Source organism: Alosa alosa, chromosome 1 (genome assembly GCF_017589495.1).
Source record: "Alosa alosa isolate M-15738 ecotype Scorff River chromosome 1, AALO_Geno_1.1, whole genome shotgun sequence".
Lineage (NCBI taxonomy): Eukaryota > Metazoa > Chordata > Actinopteri > Clupeiformes > Clupeidae > Alosa > Alosa alosa.
In genome coordinates this window covers 23,525,265-23,545,072 of record NC_063189.1, presented here as the reverse complement: position 1 = coordinate 23,545,072, position 19,808 = coordinate 23,525,265, and the positions used below count along the sequence as shown (strand labels likewise).

Here is a 19,808-nt window from a genome sequence, read left to right as displayed (position 1 = left end):
TCACCCCTTCCCCTATCCCTTCATCTTACCCTAGCCCTTGTCCCTCGAAACCGAGTGGCAAGACATAGGGGTGAAGTATATTCCCCTTGGAAATTAGATAGGCCTACCACTAGCCAACCATAAGGGAGAGCTGGATGATTGAAACACTTGAATTAACGTAATTTACAGAGATCGTACCACACTGAAAGCTAATATTTTGTCACTAGCAACCTGTCGTCTGTCATATAGGCTATAATTGCATTTTCAGCTCGGAATAAAACCGTTCAGGAATTATTTCAACAACAGCTGAACGTGCCTATGTTAGTTCGCAGCCTACCTTGGTCCGGGTGAATGAAACAGGGATGGGGGACAAAATAAACATGCAGTTTGCTATGTAAACATCCCACAACTCCTTTGATATTTTACAATAATATCCAAATGGTCGTTACTTGACATCAGAAGCAATCGCTACCTGCCTATGCGAGGAGTCGGCAGCAGGCCTATGCATTCATATCAGACGAGCGGAGTTCAGAAAATGTAGCTGCTGTTGGACTTACATTTCTGACATGCTGCCAATTCGCGGGGTAGACATGGAAATATGTAAAATGCGATACATTCGCGCAAATAATGATGTGCTGTTAACATTCACAAAACAGCGATTTTTTGAAAACTTCCTCGTGAAGAACAGGACCTTCAATATATGGTCACAAGATTGAATGCAACATAAAACAATTACCATTTTAATTTTATAATCCTTATTAATGCCAACACTTCATGTCAATGAATCTCTCGGTGTGGTATTTTTCCGGTGTGAGCGGTGTATGTTGGGTATTTCTCTTACCCCTCGGTTTCAAGTAAGCTCCCGATCTTACTTGGTTTTAAGGGGTATCTACCCTTGCCCTTATCCCTACCCCTCGATCGAAATGAGAATTGAGATAGCCCTTCGTCTCACGTGCACGCGCAAAACTAAGGGGAAGGGGAAGGGGTAAAATAGAGAATTGAGATGGGCCCTAAGCCCAGCCCCGATCTGCAAGCTGCAGCCAGGCCTACTTGCTTTTTTGTAGGTGAGATGGAGCAGCATCAGACTCTGAGTAGAATTGAATAGGCTTATGACGACGTCAGACTAGCAATGCAGTAGAGAGGAGACAGATTCAGCAGTTATACCTTCTGTGTTAACAACAACTGCTACTCAACTAGGTCGAGTCCTATTTGGACTTAATCAACTATCCGTAGACAAGTTTTAAAACTATACTTCACACAAAACGTTCAAACAAATCCACTGTAGCCTGCGTGTACCATAGGAAAACATTTAGGCCTACATCTTCCGATTTTTACCATGGGATTAAGGGAAATAGAAAGTGAAACGATGGTCTGCCATGATTGATGTTTTCATAAACCAATTGGATTTTAGAGTAGGCCTAGCAGACAAACACGTGAGCAGCGTCTTCCGACTTTATCCCACGCCCCCAAAATGTCGTCGTTATACAATGCGCATACACTTTCGTTTTTTTGCGTGTTAGGCTAAGTTTTGCTTTCTTTTCGGCGTAATGGACGTTCATTGGCACTAAATGGTAAGAAAAGACCCTGTGTACAGTGGACCTAACTGACAGTGAACTAGACTTGGCAACTGATTGATACTTCGACCATTTAGGTGGAGGTTGCATCAACATGGAAGTAACCGTAGCGCTGACGTAGCGCGCTAGTTTGGCTACAGTGTTTACATTTTTTTCGAACATTATGTTTAATATCTTTATATAAGCACACCAGTCTCTCAAAGACAGAAATTAGCAAATACATCCAAAGAACGATATACTTGTATAAAAACAAGAACATGTACAATTCCACATTTCAGTCTCGTCTGTCTGGTTTTTCTAGATAGGCAGCATAAATTGGCTATAAAACGTGTTTCGCAGTCGATTACACGCACGTTGATTTATATGCTATCGTTTCGTAGTTAGGCCTATTGTTAGACACTGGGCCGAGTTTACCAAAGGAAATGGTTGATGTTTTGAAAATATAATTCTACACCGAACATGGAATTCGATGTAGTCTTCCAAGTGGACTTTGCTGTGTCTCGCATGTTCTAGAAACAATGGCCCGATGTCCTGTAAAGCAGTAAAGTCCCTATAGCCACAGCGACACGTTCCATCATCTACGTTGGAAGGTAATAACATAAGTGTTCTCTTGTTAAATCTGAAATAACACCTATCCATATTTTAAAGAGAAAAAAACTATTACGATTCGCTCCAGAATACAACCATATACACGATGCCTTTTTATGTCCTTGTCTTTTCCTAGTCCAATATACCAAGCCAACATGCCGGTGGATAGGATGCGAATGCGCCCCTGGCTTGAAGAACAGATCAACAGCGGTTCAGTAAAGGGGCTCATGTGGATTAATAAGGTATGTTGGTAGCCTGGTAGAATGATCAGATCATCTTGACATGAAGATTAGCCTATATAAACAACTGAATTTGGATAAGACAAAAACTTATTTTTTAAGTCTTATTACACCGTTTTGTGTAATCAAGTGTGTCAATTTCTTGTTTATTAAATTAAGTGTTTTCGTTTTGAAACACAAACCTTTTTATTATGCTTAAATGTATGATGTGTTGCACATTTGTTGACCGTCATGAAATAATGTGGCCAAGCAAAAAAACGAGCATTATACAGGCCTCAAAACTGTACATTGTATTAATATGTTAAAATAGAAACAATATATTTGTATAGTAGCCTATTCATTTGTTATTTAGGCCTACTCATTAAGGACCATATTTTCCCATGTGCTTTTCAGCAAACGCATACTGTAGGTTGTTCTACCCATGACTTAACGAACTAATTAGGGATCTACCGATATGGATTTTTTAGTGCCGATACCGATTTTTTTTTTCATCAGCCTTAGCTGATGACTGAAAAGGGCCGCCAATTTTCTTGAGCCGATATTTGGAGCCGATAATGCTTTTGCTCCCTACATAATACAAATGACACATAATTACACAAATGATGATAACAAATGTTATAAGTCTCAATTTATAAAAGGAACATTAATGAACGTATGGATGGGTGCACTGCATATGGTTAACTGTGCAAGGGTAAAAGGCTTTCATCAACATCTTACAACACAGGCTTGATGATGCATTGCTTGCTGACATATTATATAAGACATAATTCAGGTCATCACAAAATGTCCTTTGTCAACACATTTAAATAATTTAAGAAAACAAAAAGCATGAAAAGTAGCTATTGAAATAAAGTGATTGATTTGTAATTTAAGACTGCATGGTTTACATTTGTATATGTCTAGATTGGTCAGCCACAGAACATAAATCAGCAGAGGAAAATACCGTGATGTTTCTGTTCTAAACAGCATCAAGGTTAAAAAATAAATATTCAACCACGTAGAAAACATCTCTCAAAGTTTTAAAAGCTCTCCTTCAGGTAGCGCAGCACTCTCATATCGTTGTGATGTGCGTGTCCCACTGAGTGAGACAGACCAGACACACACACACAAACTTCTGTTTGGTAGCTGACGCTGACTGACAAACTCAACCACCATTGAACAGGATTGATAATGATAACGTCAGCAAACGGCTCTAAACACAAGTAAGGCATACACGGTGCACTTTTGTCTGGTACATGATCAACATTAACACAAATTAATATTCAACTACTTATAAAACGTCTCATCATTAAAGCTCTGATATCTTTGCAACTCCACCCAGCTCGAAGTAGGGAGAGGGGGGAGACACACAGACACATTGTCTAATTGAGTGCCTGTCACTTTAAGACGTTCGTAAAGGAAACCTTGCAACACAGTTAAAAGGCTGCTGATGTGTGGATACAATTCATAATGTTTTCTACATAGTTAAAATAAAGGATCGTACTTCTCCTTGGGACAAGCACTTTTGATTTTTGGAAAACACTTTTCCAATTAAATCGGGATTTTGCAAACATTCAGTGTCAATAAAATGAGCCCTTCAACGAAATTGACAAGCAGCTGTAAGTAGGCTAAGCAAGCTAAATTCCACATCCAAACAGTATTCTAATGTTAGCTTTGAGATACTGCTTGATTGCATAACTTAACTTAGTTTAGTCTCCTTAATGTAGCCTACTATGTTGTGATAAGACCTTAGCAGAGTTAACTTCAATGCAGCAGTTTTGAACAAATTTGCGCAGCATGGTCACGATGCTAAGCAGATTTAATAGCAATTTAGCCAGACGTCTTCTATGCAATGCTTCTATGTGGCAACAACAATCCTTCAACAATCGTGAATATTTTGTTAAATGCACATGCAGAGGAGGGGCAGCGGGCTACGAGAGAGAGCGGGGCAGGGCAAGGAAAGGCTGCGTGCGTAAAAAGCGCAGCTCAATGCAAGGATTTAAACGTATATTTAATTTAAATTAAATTGAATTAAATGAAACATAGAATATTAACGTGTGGCGGCCGGTTTTGATTTTGTGGCGCCCCGCCACAGATTAGTCAATGTATGGGAAACACTGAAGTATCTATCTATCTATCATTCGCGTTTTCCATTTGGACCCACAAACTTGCTTAGCTATAGTTGCAAGCACATGTAGCGCAACGCGTTTCCACTTTCAAAGTGTATGGCAATATTTCAGCTAAGTCAAACAGTTAAAAGATACTTTGAAAGTTTAAAGTTTACTGTTGTCTTGAAGAGCAGGCTTTCAGCACTCTTCTAGTGGGGCAGGGGCAGTCTGCACATGAATTGCAGAGTCCCTAGCAACACAAAGCTGCCTGTTATGGTACACATACACATCTACCCCCCACCCCCACAATGAAACATTCAAAGGGTTACGTTATTAATATTCAGCCATTTTCCAATATCAGGTTTCAGGTTACATTGTACTTCAACATCTAAGAAGAGTGTATATTAATTTGGCAAACTTTATGCAGCCCTAAAAATGTATCTTTAGTATATCTTTAGAGTGTCTTTAACCCTCTAACTGCCAAAGTCGCAAAATTGTGACGAGCCTCATTACTGAATAAAACAGACGATAGACCCAAGTACAGTGTAAAATCTCATTTGTACTCTTTACCACTAGGGTCATTCCATGTGAAAACAGCCAATATCGGGGTATCATGTACATGGTACCTCTCAGATTTTGCTGAAAAGCGGTGAAAATATGCCTTATGTTACCAAATGAGGGAATCTGAAGTTTCAGGTCAATATCTCAAAAGTTATTTCCACTATTTTCATGCTTTATCATCATTAAATTCTCCCTGATCTACATTCCAGACTTCTGGAAACAATGTCCAAAATGGTGCATTATGAAGAATAAAATTCATATTGTGGAGCTTCATAGTCGAAATGTTTATTTCATTAAAAGAAAGAACAAATATCTATCTTTATCTGGTATAAATCCCATTAGGATCATCAAGTGCCCACATGGTCATTTTGGGGTCCAAATATGGGGTTCCAAAAGAGTCACCTCTGCCGGAGAGGGTTTATGGACCCCCATGAAGCCCCCACCTGTGGTACCATACCCTTCAAATTAATTTTGGCAAGAGCAAGGTTCCCACATATAACAAATAATCCTGTTTAGAATAAATATGATCATTAATTGTGGTGCTAGGGCCACCCAAAAAGTGAAAAAATCACACATGCCGTCAACATTTTTTAGGACTTTGGTGACCCACCTCTCACCCAAACAGTAAGGAATATTGATTCTGATGATGGCAAAAGATGAAATGTGAAATTTCAATGTGTCAATAAGGGCCGTGGCACCCGAAATTCAAATGGCAAACCGTTTGAGAGATTGACCTGAAACTTCAGATTCCTTTGTTTGGTAACATAAGGCATATATTCACCGCTTTTCAGCAAAATCTGAGGTGTCATGTACATTGGTGGCTGAGTTGGCGTGGAATGACTCACTAGATAAACACCCAGAGCTTTGATTTAAGCCCCGATATCACTTCTCAAAGTGCAGAGGAAGTAGAACAATCAAACGTGACAAAACCAGAGAATACGTGCATTTGTTTATATTGACACGGAAGCGATTCTGGCCATCGTATTTGTGCAAATTGAAGCAGAAATACACCAAATGGTGAATAAAACGTTCACTTGTGATGAAGACTTGGATCTGTTATTCACCTATTCTAATTCTGAAGGAGAATATCTGACTTTTGGAGATGACATTGATCCTCTATTATAGTCACGGTGCATCTGAATGGAGGTGCGTCTTTGCATATGCACGACAGTGTCCACTAAGCATACAAAGTTTAGTTCGATCCTTTGTCCAACATAGCTGGAGGTGGCAGTGGTAAACGTGATGCTAGTGTTTGTAATGGACGTGGTAAAGTAAGTAAGTATACTCTTTTGATCCCGTGAGGGAAATTTGGTCTCTGCATTTATCCCAATCCGTGAATTAGTGAAACACACACAGCACATAGTGAACACAGTGAGGTGAAGTAGAGGGTGACACAGGAATCAATTGTCGCTCCCTTCCCATCCCGAGCCCACACAAATACTCCCGTCATATCCCGATCTCTTGACTGCCCCCCCCCCCCCCAAAATATCCTGTCCTGCAAAATCCCGAGAGAAAGGCTCCCTCTCCCGTTTCGTTCCCTATGTTGTCTAAAGCATTGGTTCCCAAAGGGTGTGTCGTAGGAGATTTTATTTGGGTCGCCAGCATAGTGACAATTTATGTTGTGTAATAGGCCTAGCTTATAGCTTAGGAACTCCCTCTGTGCATTTTTGCATTTAGAATCTCTGAAACGGGGGTGAACACCGCCAGAGCGTGGATATCACTCGCAAAATGAAATAATATTTCTGTCGGGCACCTACCATGGACCTCACAGTTGCAAAATGCAAGGGACATGAATCGGTCTATATTTGCACGAACAATAACGGACATCAGCTCTTCAACATGGCCCATTAAAATCTAGAAAGTATCATTTTAAATTGTAAAAAAAACCCTGCTGTCAACAATAGGCTAAAGCAAACATCCATAGACCGGACATAAGGCTTATTTGCGTCATAGGCTGCAGATAGTTTCAATTGTAGATAGGCCTCTTTAAAGTTAATAGCAGTCTCCTCACATTCCATCTTATTTCGGATTTAAAACGCACAAAAGTGCATTAGATTAGGCTATAATTTAAATGGACATGTAAACGCTATTTCCTCTTAACAATCTCGCAAACTTCACTACAGTAAAGCTGCATTTACTAGCTAGTTTCCCCATAACAACCACCACATAGTCGACTTTGAACACAGTGAGCCATACAACTTGACAATTACACTGTATCATAGTGTTAATGTGTTGAGTAAAGCTACACATGTTTCGATTGATTTTGTATGTGTGTTTATTCCTGCCTTTACAAAAACTAGCATCTCAGCTAACGTTAGCGATTAGCTCACGTTGATATGGCAATAGAAAACACCTTAAGTTTTCAGTGTAGCCGCTGACGTGTAGTACTCTGCGGCTAGCAGTAGCCAATCAACAAACGTATTGTGAGTTGTAAGTGGTTCTCTTTTCTAGAAATGCCTTGCAATCTTTGGGTGCACTCACCGCATGTTTTAATTTTAATCTCCGCCCGTTCCTCCCCGCGCTCCTGTTGATTTCTGCCCGCCCCGTCCCTATCACGTTACCAACAGTGAAATTGACTCCAGTCGCAAAAATTGATGAAAAATTGATGTGGAGCACTGCTCTCCCATGCCCACATCAATTTTTCGGGACTGCGGTACGGGAGTCAATTTTTCCTACTGGGTCGAGGATCGAACCGGCAACCCTTCGGTTACAAGCCCGAAGCCCTAACCAGTAGGCCACGGCTGCCCCAGAAAGACAGCAAGGATAGTAAAAAATAGGTCTCTGAAGAACTACAAAGTCACCTGAGATAGGAACAGATTTATTAGCCTGCTTTATGGTAGGCTTTAGTAGGCTTTGTGGTTATAGTAATAGTTTACTAATGTTGGTTTACATTTGACTGTTGTCCTTTTCATTTGTCATATTATGGATGAAATGACAAAAAAGAAAAAAAAACAATCTGCTCAAAATTCTCAATATCCAGAAAGGTGCATAATTCAAAGTGGTTGCCATCCAGTGACGACGTAATATGCAAATTAGATGAGTAAATGTACCCCCTTCATAAACTTTTGATCCTACTGAATGATTTTCACATTTACAGTAGGACTTTGTCTCTGACCACTTTCAAGCAATGGTCTCTGGAAAAGTTAATGTCAAAATCCAGTGTTGTTTTTTTTTTTTTAAACCCTGGCACCTAAAGGGTTAAACAGCATGGGCTATATCGTACACTCGGCGCAACTTGGCGCCACCTTATCCACCTTATTCATTTAACCGGAAATCAGTCATCTTTCGTGTATTCTGTTTACATTATAACTAGGGCTGTTCGAAAATAGATCAGAACACAATCGATTAGAACAACCAACACAAGTTTCGAAAACTAAAATAGGGAATCGATTTTAACCAAATATAATTTAAAACGAAATAACAAATAAAAAAGATAGATGTAACAAAACTCACAAACGAGCAGAAAAAGAAAATAAAGAATTCTGAAAGTGCAGTAGGCATTGCGAAAGCTAAATAGAAAATTCCCACCAATTTTACGCACCGGAAACAGCTTTTTCAATCGGCTGCTGTGCTGCTGGTGTTTTGCCAAAAAACTGAGGACAACGTGACCTGTGCAACATGAGAGAGACGAGTGATAAGCCCTAATAACTTCCGATTTTGGGTAGATCAAACTATGGAGAAGGACAAAGTGGTATGCAAACTGTGCAGTCGTGAGTTCCTATGTAGGCGAAATTTGTTTGACATTTCTAATCGTAAACACAGCCACGTTGAAGCCTGCAATAATGTTTTTCACTGATGTTATGGCAGTCCACTCTGCTTATTGTTTTTCGAGAATGTTTATCCTGTTTATCATTGTGCATGAACCTTCACACCAATAAATCATCAGAAATATTGCTGGCTTTTGCATCTTCAAGCGCCCACGTTTGTCCTAATGCCTGTTAGTTGTCTGTGGATTGGCCTATATTTGGCGTTGAAAATGGAAACGTCTTTAGACATGGAAAATCAATTTTACAATCGATTCAATGAACACTTATGTCTCAAAAATCTAACAGGATTTTTCCACAAAAGTGACAGCCCTAATTATAACTTATGAGATGTAAACTCATGAGATGTAAGCAGCCCTTAGTAACCATAGGCACCGATTTATGTTTCTGTCGGTGGGTGCTCAAACAATTAAATGGTCAATACCAATTGCCAAAAACCTCACATTAATTGTCGTACTACTTTTTTGAGAAAGTTGTTTCTAGCACCTTCGGAAATCAACAGCGGACAACACGCACACATATAAGCTAGGCTACTGTTATTACGTTAATAGCCTACAGGGGTGCTACCCTCTGGGAATTTTCTTAAATACTGTTAAGTAAATGCACCATTTCTGCACACTTTCAGTCACTGAATAGGGCCTGCACTATGCCTGAAACACGCATGCATGATCCGTCGTTTGACTCTTGAACAGTCTCCCAGTGTCCAGAAGTATGCATGACAGTTTAACTCAGCCACAGTGGGAAATTGACACTGCCATAGGTTACTCACAAACTAGAAAAACCCTACTTTGCTGTGTTTTTATAAACAGAAATTACATTTCGTGTGGACATCACAAGATATAGCCTATCCAATCAGATTTCCAGCTGAAAGCGCATTAGCCAACAGTGAGTAGAGGCAGTTCTCAAACTGTGCCATCATTGCACACACTGATGTAGCCAGTCAGGTGTGTATGGTGTTCATAAAAATATTTACAAAGCCGTCATATTTTGTAAAGGTACATTCTTGCTTACATAAAGCAGATATTCAGATATTTTTGGCGCCTATGTTAGCAACAAGTCCGAGGCAACGACTCATTTTCAGGATGTAAATCCTTAGGATTTTTACTTAGTCAATCGAACATTTTTGGCAAGTGTGTCTTTTTTCAGGCTATGTTTTCGATTGTAAGCCGTTGTCAGTCAATAGTGAAAATAAATAACTGAGTGCAGAACTGTTTTGTCAATTCCTATGAGACCACGAGAAGTTTCAGTTTCCCTATGAGTTCAAATAATAAACGAGTACAGATGCAGATGTAGGCTATACTCTGCTAGTCACAAACAGATTTGAGTAAAGCAAGTATTTGTGGAATCCTTGTGTTGCATGGCCTACACCAGGGGTACTCAGTAGGCGGACTCCAGTCCACATCCGGACCCAAACAACATTTTATACAGACCTCCACATAATTGTTATGCTGATTTAATCAACCAACCAACCAACGTACACTAAAGTTTCTGCTAAATATTGTATGATTCCGCACTGTTTTTTTAGTTCTACTCATCTTCTTCTGTTAGCTAGAGAGGCTGGTCGAATCACAGCAACTATAACAGCAACATCGCTCTCTCACTTAAACCAGAGTTTAAGCTACTGGCGGTGGATAGTAATTTGTCATGATCATTTCAGCTGTAGCCTACAGACTGAAAGTGTGAAAATGGCTTGTTCCAAACTGGCCAACTGCAAGGAAGAAACGTTGATTGTGAAAGCCCAGTTTAAGACTGAGGGGATGGGGAAAATAGGCCTGGCTGTCAGCATTAAATGCGTCAATCACAATGAGACGGACATAAATACATTGCATTCCAAATTATTATGCAAATTACATTTTTCTCAGATTTTTCTAAATAGTTGATTCAAATGACAGTCAGTATAATTTTCAAGTCATCAACCGTTAGAGTATAATTCAAATTTTATTAAACAAACCACCCAATGATAACAGTATTTTTTCAAAAAAAAAAAACTCATGCACTGTTCCAAATTATTATGCACAACAGAGTTTCAAGACATTTTATCGGTTGTAAAGAACTAAAAATGGTAATTTGTTGGTAATTTCAATCAAAAACATCTTAACAGGCCAAGTTACATGTTAACATAGGACCCCTTCATTGATATCACCTTCAGAATTCTTGCATCCATTGAACTTGTTCGTTTTTGGAGAGTTTCTGCTTTAATGTCTGCAGAATAGCCTCCCAGAGCTGCTGCTTGGATGTGAACTGCCTCCCACCCTCATAGATATTTTGCTTGCTGATGCTCCAAAGGTTCTCAATAGGGTTGAGGTCAGGGGAAGATGGGGGCCACACCATGAGTTTCTCTCCTTTTATGCCCATAGCAGCCAATGACCCAGGGGTATTCTTTGCAGCATGAGATTTGTCATGCATAAAGATGATTTTGCTACGAAATGCACGGTTCTTCTTTTTGTACCATGGAAGAAAGTGGTCAGTCAGAAACGACATACTTTGCCGAGGTCATTTTCACACCGTCAGGGACCCTAAAGGGGCCTACCAGCTCTCCCACGATTATTTAAAAACATGACTCAAACCACCTCCTTGCTGGCGTCTCATCCTTGTTGGGACATGGTGGCCATTCACCAACCATCCATTACTCCATCCATCTGGACCATCTATGGTTGCACGGCACTCATCCATAAACAAAACTGTTTAAAAATTTGTCTTTATGTATTCCTGAGCCCACTGCAACCGTTTCTGCTTGTGAGCATTGTTTAGGGGTGGTCGAATAGGTTTATGCACACTTGCAAACTTCTTGAGGATCCTACACCTTGAGGTTCGCGGGACTCCAGAGGCACCAGCGGCTTCAAATACCTATTTGCGGCTTTGCAATGGCATTTTAGCAGCTGCTCTCTTAATCCTATGAATTTGTCTGGCAGAAACCTTCCTTATTATGCCTTTGTCTGCACAAACCCGTCTGTGCTCTGAATCAGCGACAAATTTCTTCACAGCACGATGATCACGCATACGTTTTTGGGAAATATCCAATGTTTTCATACCTTGTCCAAGGTAGTGCACAATTTCACGCTTTTCAGCAGCAGAGAGATCCTTTTTCTTGTGGAACATCCTTCTTAACCCTTTCGTGCCGTGCCGAACATTCCATTTTTGGTGCTGGATGACCTCCTTACACAAAAAACCTTATTTCTTGAGTATAATACATACCATCAATGGGATATACATACCATTATAATCAGAAGGGTCAGTTCTATCAAATGAGGTAAAATACATATGGTAATGTTGATCTAGTAAGGAACAGTCTTTGAAAATCCTCTCCAAATGTATACAGAAATTCGTTAAAATTGAATTTCATTCGCTTGAAAATGAATTTTCATCATATTTCTATACGAGATAGAGAAAGATATAGAGTATAGGACATGTTCAGCAAGTTGTGGGCTATTTAACAAAAAAGACTGAATTGGAATATCATTAACCTTTCAAAAGTTATGATAAATTAAGTGATAAGTGTAAAAAAATGCAGGAAACGGGATTTAGAATGTTGACAGAATTCACATTCTCTTTCTCACCAAAAACATAAAAGTATGCATAAAAAATAATAATGAAGTCAGACACAATGGTTTAGATTTATTTGGTCCATAAGAATAAACCATTTATTTGTATATAAGCAAATGCTACAGTGAACAATAACGATATAAAAAGAAAAACATGTACCTTACCAGTAATACAGGAAATGCATTATACTGTATATTTATTGAAGATCAATTCTGAATAGAGACATAGAATACATTTGATTCAACAGATACAACTTCCTTATATAAATTAATTAGTGTAATATGAAAATGATATACATCTATAAAATGTATTATTTATGAAAAGCTAGGAATACAATCAACTTCAACATCACTCAAAAAATCAATGTGTCTAAACATTTGAAAGTGGATTACATAGAACAAGCCTGTTGAGAATAAACACATACACACACATACACACAAACTCTCTCACACACACACACACACACACACACACACACACACACACACACACACACACACACACACACACACAGAGAGGAGGGTAGGGAAAGGTGAGGTGGGGAACCTGAAAGGTTAAACACAGAAGACCTATGACTCATAGCTAAACGCATCCCCTTCTGTAGAATGCCAAATCTGACAGCAATTTTGTTTTTACCAAAAAACAGTCACCTACCGCTAAACTCCAGGCCATACAAGCTACTTTAGTGTTATTATGTATTGTTTTTATGACAAAGCCAACAATTTTTCTTTGGCTCCTGCTGTCAGGAATATGTACTTGATGAAAAGACTGACAGAGTAGTAGTTGGAGCAGCTGAAGGCTAGGCTGAAATTTTTGAAATGCCTGCCAGCTGTTGTGATAGATTTTAGCCAAAGTCTTTCTGGCTGTAGCTACCAAACCTAGGTTCAACACCAGATTCTGCATTGCCAAACTTGAAATAATAAGAAACTACTGACAACAGCAATGTCAATGGAGAAAAAGTGTACACAATATGTATTTCTCATTTGGTCAACGCTCCCTGATCTTTTCAGAGACTTGGTTCCCCAGTAGCAATGGATATTAGGGAGGGAAGTGAAGTCCCATGTCAATGATCTATCCCAGAAAACTGTGAAACTCTTCTGGGGTCTCTTCATCCCATGCCCTGCACTGTGTGTTTGCATACGACGGCCTACTAAGCACAACCTCCCACTCGTTCCGGTTGGTAAAACCACATATGCCTGGGACAACAACATATAAAAATAAACATAACAAGTCCTATTTCACAGTGTTTTAGTGGCAGTCTACACACCACCCTCGACGCCACCTAAATCTATACCTTCTTCCTCCATCCTCACATGGTCTTCAACATTGTGGCGCCAAGCTCATCAGCAGTCAGCCAACCTCTTCAGGCCTGCAAGGAGGTCTGTGTAGGTCTTGTCATCCTCCATCTGAAACAACAGTAAAATCATACAAATGTAATACATTTATTAATTTAAAAAAAAAAAATCACAAAACTACAGATGCGATGCGTGTGTGCACATACATACACAAGAAGAGGTAGCCTAAACTATTGAAGCATTCTGAGTAACTCAAAAATATTTAGAAGTATGAAGTCATTTTATTACACATGGGTTTAGCTACCCTAAATCTGATTGCCTGGCTGGCATTAAGATAAAGACATATTACATTTCACCTAGCTAACTGCTTAAATGCAATAATGACATTTCTGACATAATATGTGATTTCACATCATGTTTTCTATAACTACATATTGAGAAGAGTAGAATATCAAGTCATGCCATCTTAGAAAATGTTGAGACAAGCACGTCTGATGTTTGTCATTTTAGAAGTTAGCAAGGTAAAACAGTTCACTACAAACTGCCCTAGCGAGGTAACAACCGAGGAGAGGCAATAATTAGCACTACATTTCTGACAGAATCATTGATTTCACATCTTGTTTTCTACAACTACATATTGAGAGGAGTAAAAAATATCGCTCAACTTATTTCATGTAAGAGAAGCGAAACTAAGAAACGGCCCTTTGATTTATTCAGCTTTGGTATGCTATACTGACTTGCCAATATAATGCTTACCTAACAACAAATTGGTACTAGGAAAAAAAACTTACTTACAGGTTATATACTAACAGGTTTTAAATGAAATTGTCAAATGAAAATAACTGATATCAAAAGCAAGCGAGAATACTGCAAGCAGTTCAGAGTAATGCAGCTAGCTAAAGTTACATGACGATGCACTTAGCCCCGGCTATGCCATAATGTTGACGCTGATGAGAAAGCATATTACTGTCACTAGAACTAGAAGCTTGATGTAAAATATATTACCTCAGTTTATCCAGCTGTGGTTTCAGTCGAGGTAAACTCCAACGAAGTGCAGGTGGCATCTGGCGGTCCATGTCAAAATATGCGACTGAAGTGAAATGTTTTTTCACGACTCATCTTCAAGTATCCAAAACATTTAAAGCCATATAAACCCCTTAACCAATCATATCAAATTGAAGCTTATGTTGTCAGCATTACAAGGAGGATTTCAGAAATAAAATCAGTCATTGGACAGCTGAGATATTAGATGATTGGTCATCGTTAAAATTTTAACGAAATTGGAACGGTCGGGCTTGTAAGGGTTAAGTAGTTTTCCTTTGATTGGGCTCACCTGGCAAACTAATTATCACAGGTGTCTGATATTGATTTCAATGATCCAAAGAGCCCTGAGACACAATACCATCCATGAGTTTAATTGAAAAACAAAAATATAATGTTTATGACCAGTGTTTCCGCTGGATTTTTTTTAACAGTGGCGGCAGTGGAACACGGTGTACATGTCCTAATAGGATCCGAGCGAGCAACTGTCTTGTATGTCTGTCTACACTGAATCCGTTAAAATCCTTCTATTCGACACATTTCACATTCAAAATAGCAGAGCAACGTGAGCGACAGAGAGAAAATAGAAACGTGGCGTCTGACAAAAGTTATCTCAAAACGTTCCGTTGCATCGCGCTGGTCGCTTGTTTGCGCTCAGGACACTCCAATTGAAAACAATGTAATTGGATTTCGGATTTTATTGTTAATGTTTGCTTGCAGCGCATCCTGTCAGGTCATAGTTTTTTTAATTTGATAATCCCAACTGAGATAACTCATCTAGTTTGGTGCTTCCATCCTTTCTGTTTTTTTTTTTTAAACGTTTTATATCCATGATGGCTTTGTGTTAGCACAACAATACCAGCCACCCTCTGAAAACAACTAGAGACAGAGAAAAAATGAGAGAATATGGATGATTACCATGACAGTTTTTTCGTCCAGACCAGTGGCACATGCAGGTGTATGGTCATAAGCCCTGTTTTTCCACCGACGGACAACTATAATAATAATAATAATAAGCTTTATTTGTATAGCACCTTTCATACACAGAATGCAGCTCAAAGTGCTTTACATTTGAAGCATGTAACACAATAATAGTCAGTCAGTCATTATCAATCACTTTTCTTCATTGCTGGGGCGGTTTATGATCCACTCAGCAACATATCAAAAATATAGAAAATGACATGTCATAAGACTGGCAGCCTTAACCCTCTTACCCCCCACAAGCACGCCATGTGGCAAGGAAAAACTCCCATATTCCAGGAAGAAACCTTGAGCAGAACCTGACTTAATAGGGGGAGCCCATCTGCTTCTGGCTGGCTGGCTGGCTCCAATAGCAGCAGATGTAGAATAATCTAAAAAAGTAGTCTACAGGATAAGATGAGTTAACTAAAAGCTTTCCTGTACAGGTATGTTTTCAGATCTTTTTTAAAAATATTTACTGAACTCGCCTGCTTGATGTACAGAGGCAGGGTGTTCCATAGTTTGGGGGCATAATGGATAAAAGCAGCTTCTCCACTTTGTTTGTGAAGCACTTTGGGTACGATTAAAAGATTAGAATTGGATGATCTAAGTTTCCTTTGTGGTTGATAAGATATTAAAAGCTCAGAGATATATGAAGGTGCTATGGCATTTAGAGCTTTGTAAGTAATTAACATAACCTTAAAATCAATTCTATAGGAAATAGGGAGGCAGTGCAGTTCAGCCAACACAGGGGTGATGTGTTCTCTCTTCTTAGTCTTAGTTAAAAGTCTAGACGCAGAGTTCTGTATGAGTGCCAATTTCTTTAGATGTTTTTTGGGAAGACCAGTGAAAAGTGCATTGCAGTAGTCTAACCTGCTAGTGATAAAGGCGTGAGTGAATTTTTTCTGCATCTTGTTGAGTTAAAAAGGGCCGCACTTTGGCAATGTTTCTCAAGTGGAAATAGGCTGTCTGAGTAACTTTACTGATATGGGGCCTAAAATCTTAACTCTGCATCTAAGATGACACCGAGGCTTGTTACTTTTGGTTTGACCTGGTGCGCCAAGTTCCCCAGATTACTAAGAACAATATCTCGCTTTAGTTTTGGTCCAACCAAAAGTACCTCTGTTTTGTCATCATTTAGTTTCAAAAAATTAGAAACTAGAATTAGAACTGGTTCAGTTCCCGTTCCTGTTCGCAAACCAACATTTGAACCATTCGGAAGATATTGACCAAACAAAAAACGGTTCAGAACGTGGAACCCTTGTTCGGAGCTTCAGAGGGGAGAAGGCTAAAAGTGGTCCATATCAACTGTTGCCATGAGTAAACAAAACAAGTCAAGTAGCACTACACTGCAGACGTTAACTGGCATTTAACAGGGAGCATACCTATGTTCCCAGGGTCCTATGTTCCCCAGTTAAATGTTCTGCTAACACACAGTGGCTGAATCTTAATGTCCCCCCTCACAGACTTTGATGCACATTCCCGCTAACTTTGATAGGGCTTAGGGCTGTCCCACTGTGAAATTGTGAAGGGAATGAGGGCTCACTCTCACCCTTTCCATGCCATTTCCATAAGTCAGCATTTATGCATTTTACCAGAAGTGGCTCAGGAGGTAGAGGAGTCGTCCAGCAGCTGGAAGGTTGTCAGTTCGAGCCCTTAACCCCATTGTTCTCGATGAGCAGGTTGGCGCTTTGGATGGTAGCCTCAGCCATCGGTGTGTGAATGGGTGAATGTGAGGCATGACAATGTAAAGTGCTTTGAGTGCTCAGAAGAGTCAAAAAGCTAATCTATAAAAATGCAGTCCATTTACCATTTACCCAAGAGAATTAATAAGAAATCATGTTGTTGTGATATGAAACACATGGTTATCCAAAGGGAGGCTATACATTTTTGGTGTTGTCAATTTAACAATATGCCACAGGTGATGTCCCATTCCTGTTAATTCTTGCATGTTGGACCCTTACAATCTCTCAAACTCAACCACTTATCAATGGATATCAGTTAAGTCTTTGAGGGTTCAGGGCTTAGATCTGAGGGGGGACATAAAGATTCAGCCATCAAACCTTCTATAATGTTCGGGTCAGGAAACATTTTAAGTATATATTTATATATATATTTCAGACTGCTCTAACACAGCTGTGCAAAAAAGTGTAAACAATAACATATAGGCCTACCTAGTGTAGCACGGTGTATCGATACTAGAAAGGTATCATCGATGCCTTCACGCAAAAAATGATACGATTTCAGACGTTTTTAGAATCGATACTTTGTTAAAATAATAACGTTCTGCGTCTGTGTAGACTGCTCCCACTCTCCATGCTCCTTGCACGCATCTAAGCAAAGGGCGTGTCAAACAGGCAGCGCTGAGTGAGTGAGTGAGTGAGAAGCCAACGTCCACATAGTTCTTTGCCAACAGTCCTTGGCTTGTGGATAAAACAAAATGTAAAGTGAATTCTGGAACTATTTCGGATACATCGCGGATAGTGAAGGCAAGCCATCAGGTACACAGAGGCCCGTTTGTAAAATATGTTTGAGTCATTCAAAAGTAATAGTCTACGCAGAGAACTTGGCTAAGCACCTCACAGACATATCCCAACATTTTGTTCAAAGAACGACAGGTTAACGAATAGGCTATAGAAAACACCACTACATGATTAATGCCAAGTTCATCTCTTCAGTTTTAGTCTAGCCTAACTGAAACGAGTATGGTTTTCTTGGATAAAGCGAACCTTCCTTCATCAGTGAATTTTGAGGAGACATAACGACTGATAACGTCATGAAAACGCAATGTTCACGCTAGTATAACATTACCATAACTTGCAAACGATTTATTTAATATTCGGTCAGTACTACTGGTAATGTCCTAATAATTATAGCGGCTTATTGTTACATGGTAGCAAATAACGTTATCAAAGAAATATACGTAATGTACACAGATATATTGCAACAGGTAGCCTAATGGTGTAGGCCTATCTGAAGAAGACCTGGTTGGAACGTCTTACTTGTACACTGCTACCCTTTGCAACTGTCAAAGAAATCCCATAAACACAGGAAGGCCTAGGGTAGCCTACATCAGATGGCCTAAAGATTAGGCCCCTCTGCATAGCATTCAGTGAATTGCATGCAGTAATTTCAACACTGACCTTGATCTAGCCTACTTTGGAGAATTCCGGAGAATTCCGGTTTGAAATTGACCTTAGCTGCACTGAAAGATGTTGCCGAGTATTTACATGTGTCCAATAGGCACCTTCGGTCACCCCCCTAGTATTCGAATTCTTGGTGATTTTAGCCAAACTTGCATAAGGTTTTCAGCTAGCTGTGGGGGCATAGCGTAGCCTATGCAGCTAAATCGCTATTTTTACACCATTAAAAATGTTCCAAGTAACTCCACACTGCATTGGTAGACTTCTGAGGGTCCTGACATTTAAAACGAGATACTGAGAACTTTGGAAGTGCACAGGAAGTTTATTAAAAAAGACTGTTTATACAAGCAGTACCTTCAGAGAATCTCTCCGCTGGCCGCCATCTATATATAAGTATAAGTATATATACTCTTTTGATCCCGGGAAATTTGGTCTCTGCATTTATCCCAATCCGTGAATTAGTGAAACACACACAGCACACAGTGTACACACAGTGAGGTGAAGCACACACTAATCCCGGCGCAGTGAGCTGCCTGCATCAACAGCGGCGCTCGGGGAGCAGTGAGGGGTTAGGTGCCTTGCTCAAGGGCACTTCAGCCGTGCCTACTGGTCAGGGTTCGAACCAGCAACCCTCCGGTTACAGGTCCGAAGTGCTAACCAGTAGGCCACGGCTGCCGTCATCTTGTAATGAAGTCGCGATCAGTCGACTGCCGAGCACGAATGAACAGGAAGGACAGGGGAACAGATTGCAAAAGTAATTACAAAATTACTAATTACAAAAGTAAATAGGAAATATATAGTTACTGTCTACATGAGCATGATGAGTACACGATATCACCGAAGCTCAAAAGGTTTTACATCAGTGATGGGAATCTCGCGTAATGTTGTTGACGGAAGACGTGCTGCACACGTGTACGGTGTAAAAATAGCGATTTAGCTGCATAGGCTACGCTATGCCCCCACAGCTAGCTGAAAACCTTATGCAAGTTCGGCGAAAATTGGCGCAATTCGGAATACTAGGGGGTGACCGAAGG

At 39.8% G+C, this 19,808-nt stretch overlaps 1 protein-coding gene across 3 annotated transcripts in view; it reads left to right on the top strand.

The window, feature by feature from the left end:
• The first annotated feature begins 272 nt into the window (after positions 1 to 272).
• LOC125292526 (interferon regulatory factor 2-like) overlaps positions 273 to 19,808 on the top strand; it is a 38,231-nt gene continuing 18,695 nt past the window's right edge. For 2 of the 3 annotated variants that reach the window (XR_007193206.1, XR_007193205.1), the window contains exons 1-2: positions 273 to 2,143; positions 2,278 to 2,383. Coding sequence is in view for 1 of the 3 variants with exons in the window: in XM_048239876.1 (XP_048095833.1) it covers positions 2,297 to 2,383 (87 nt within the window). In the remaining 2 variants the exon portion in view is untranslated. The remainder of the gene's footprint in view (positions 2,144 to 2,277; positions 2,384 to 19,808) is intronic. The other variant, XM_048239876.1, reaches the window with a different exon arrangement.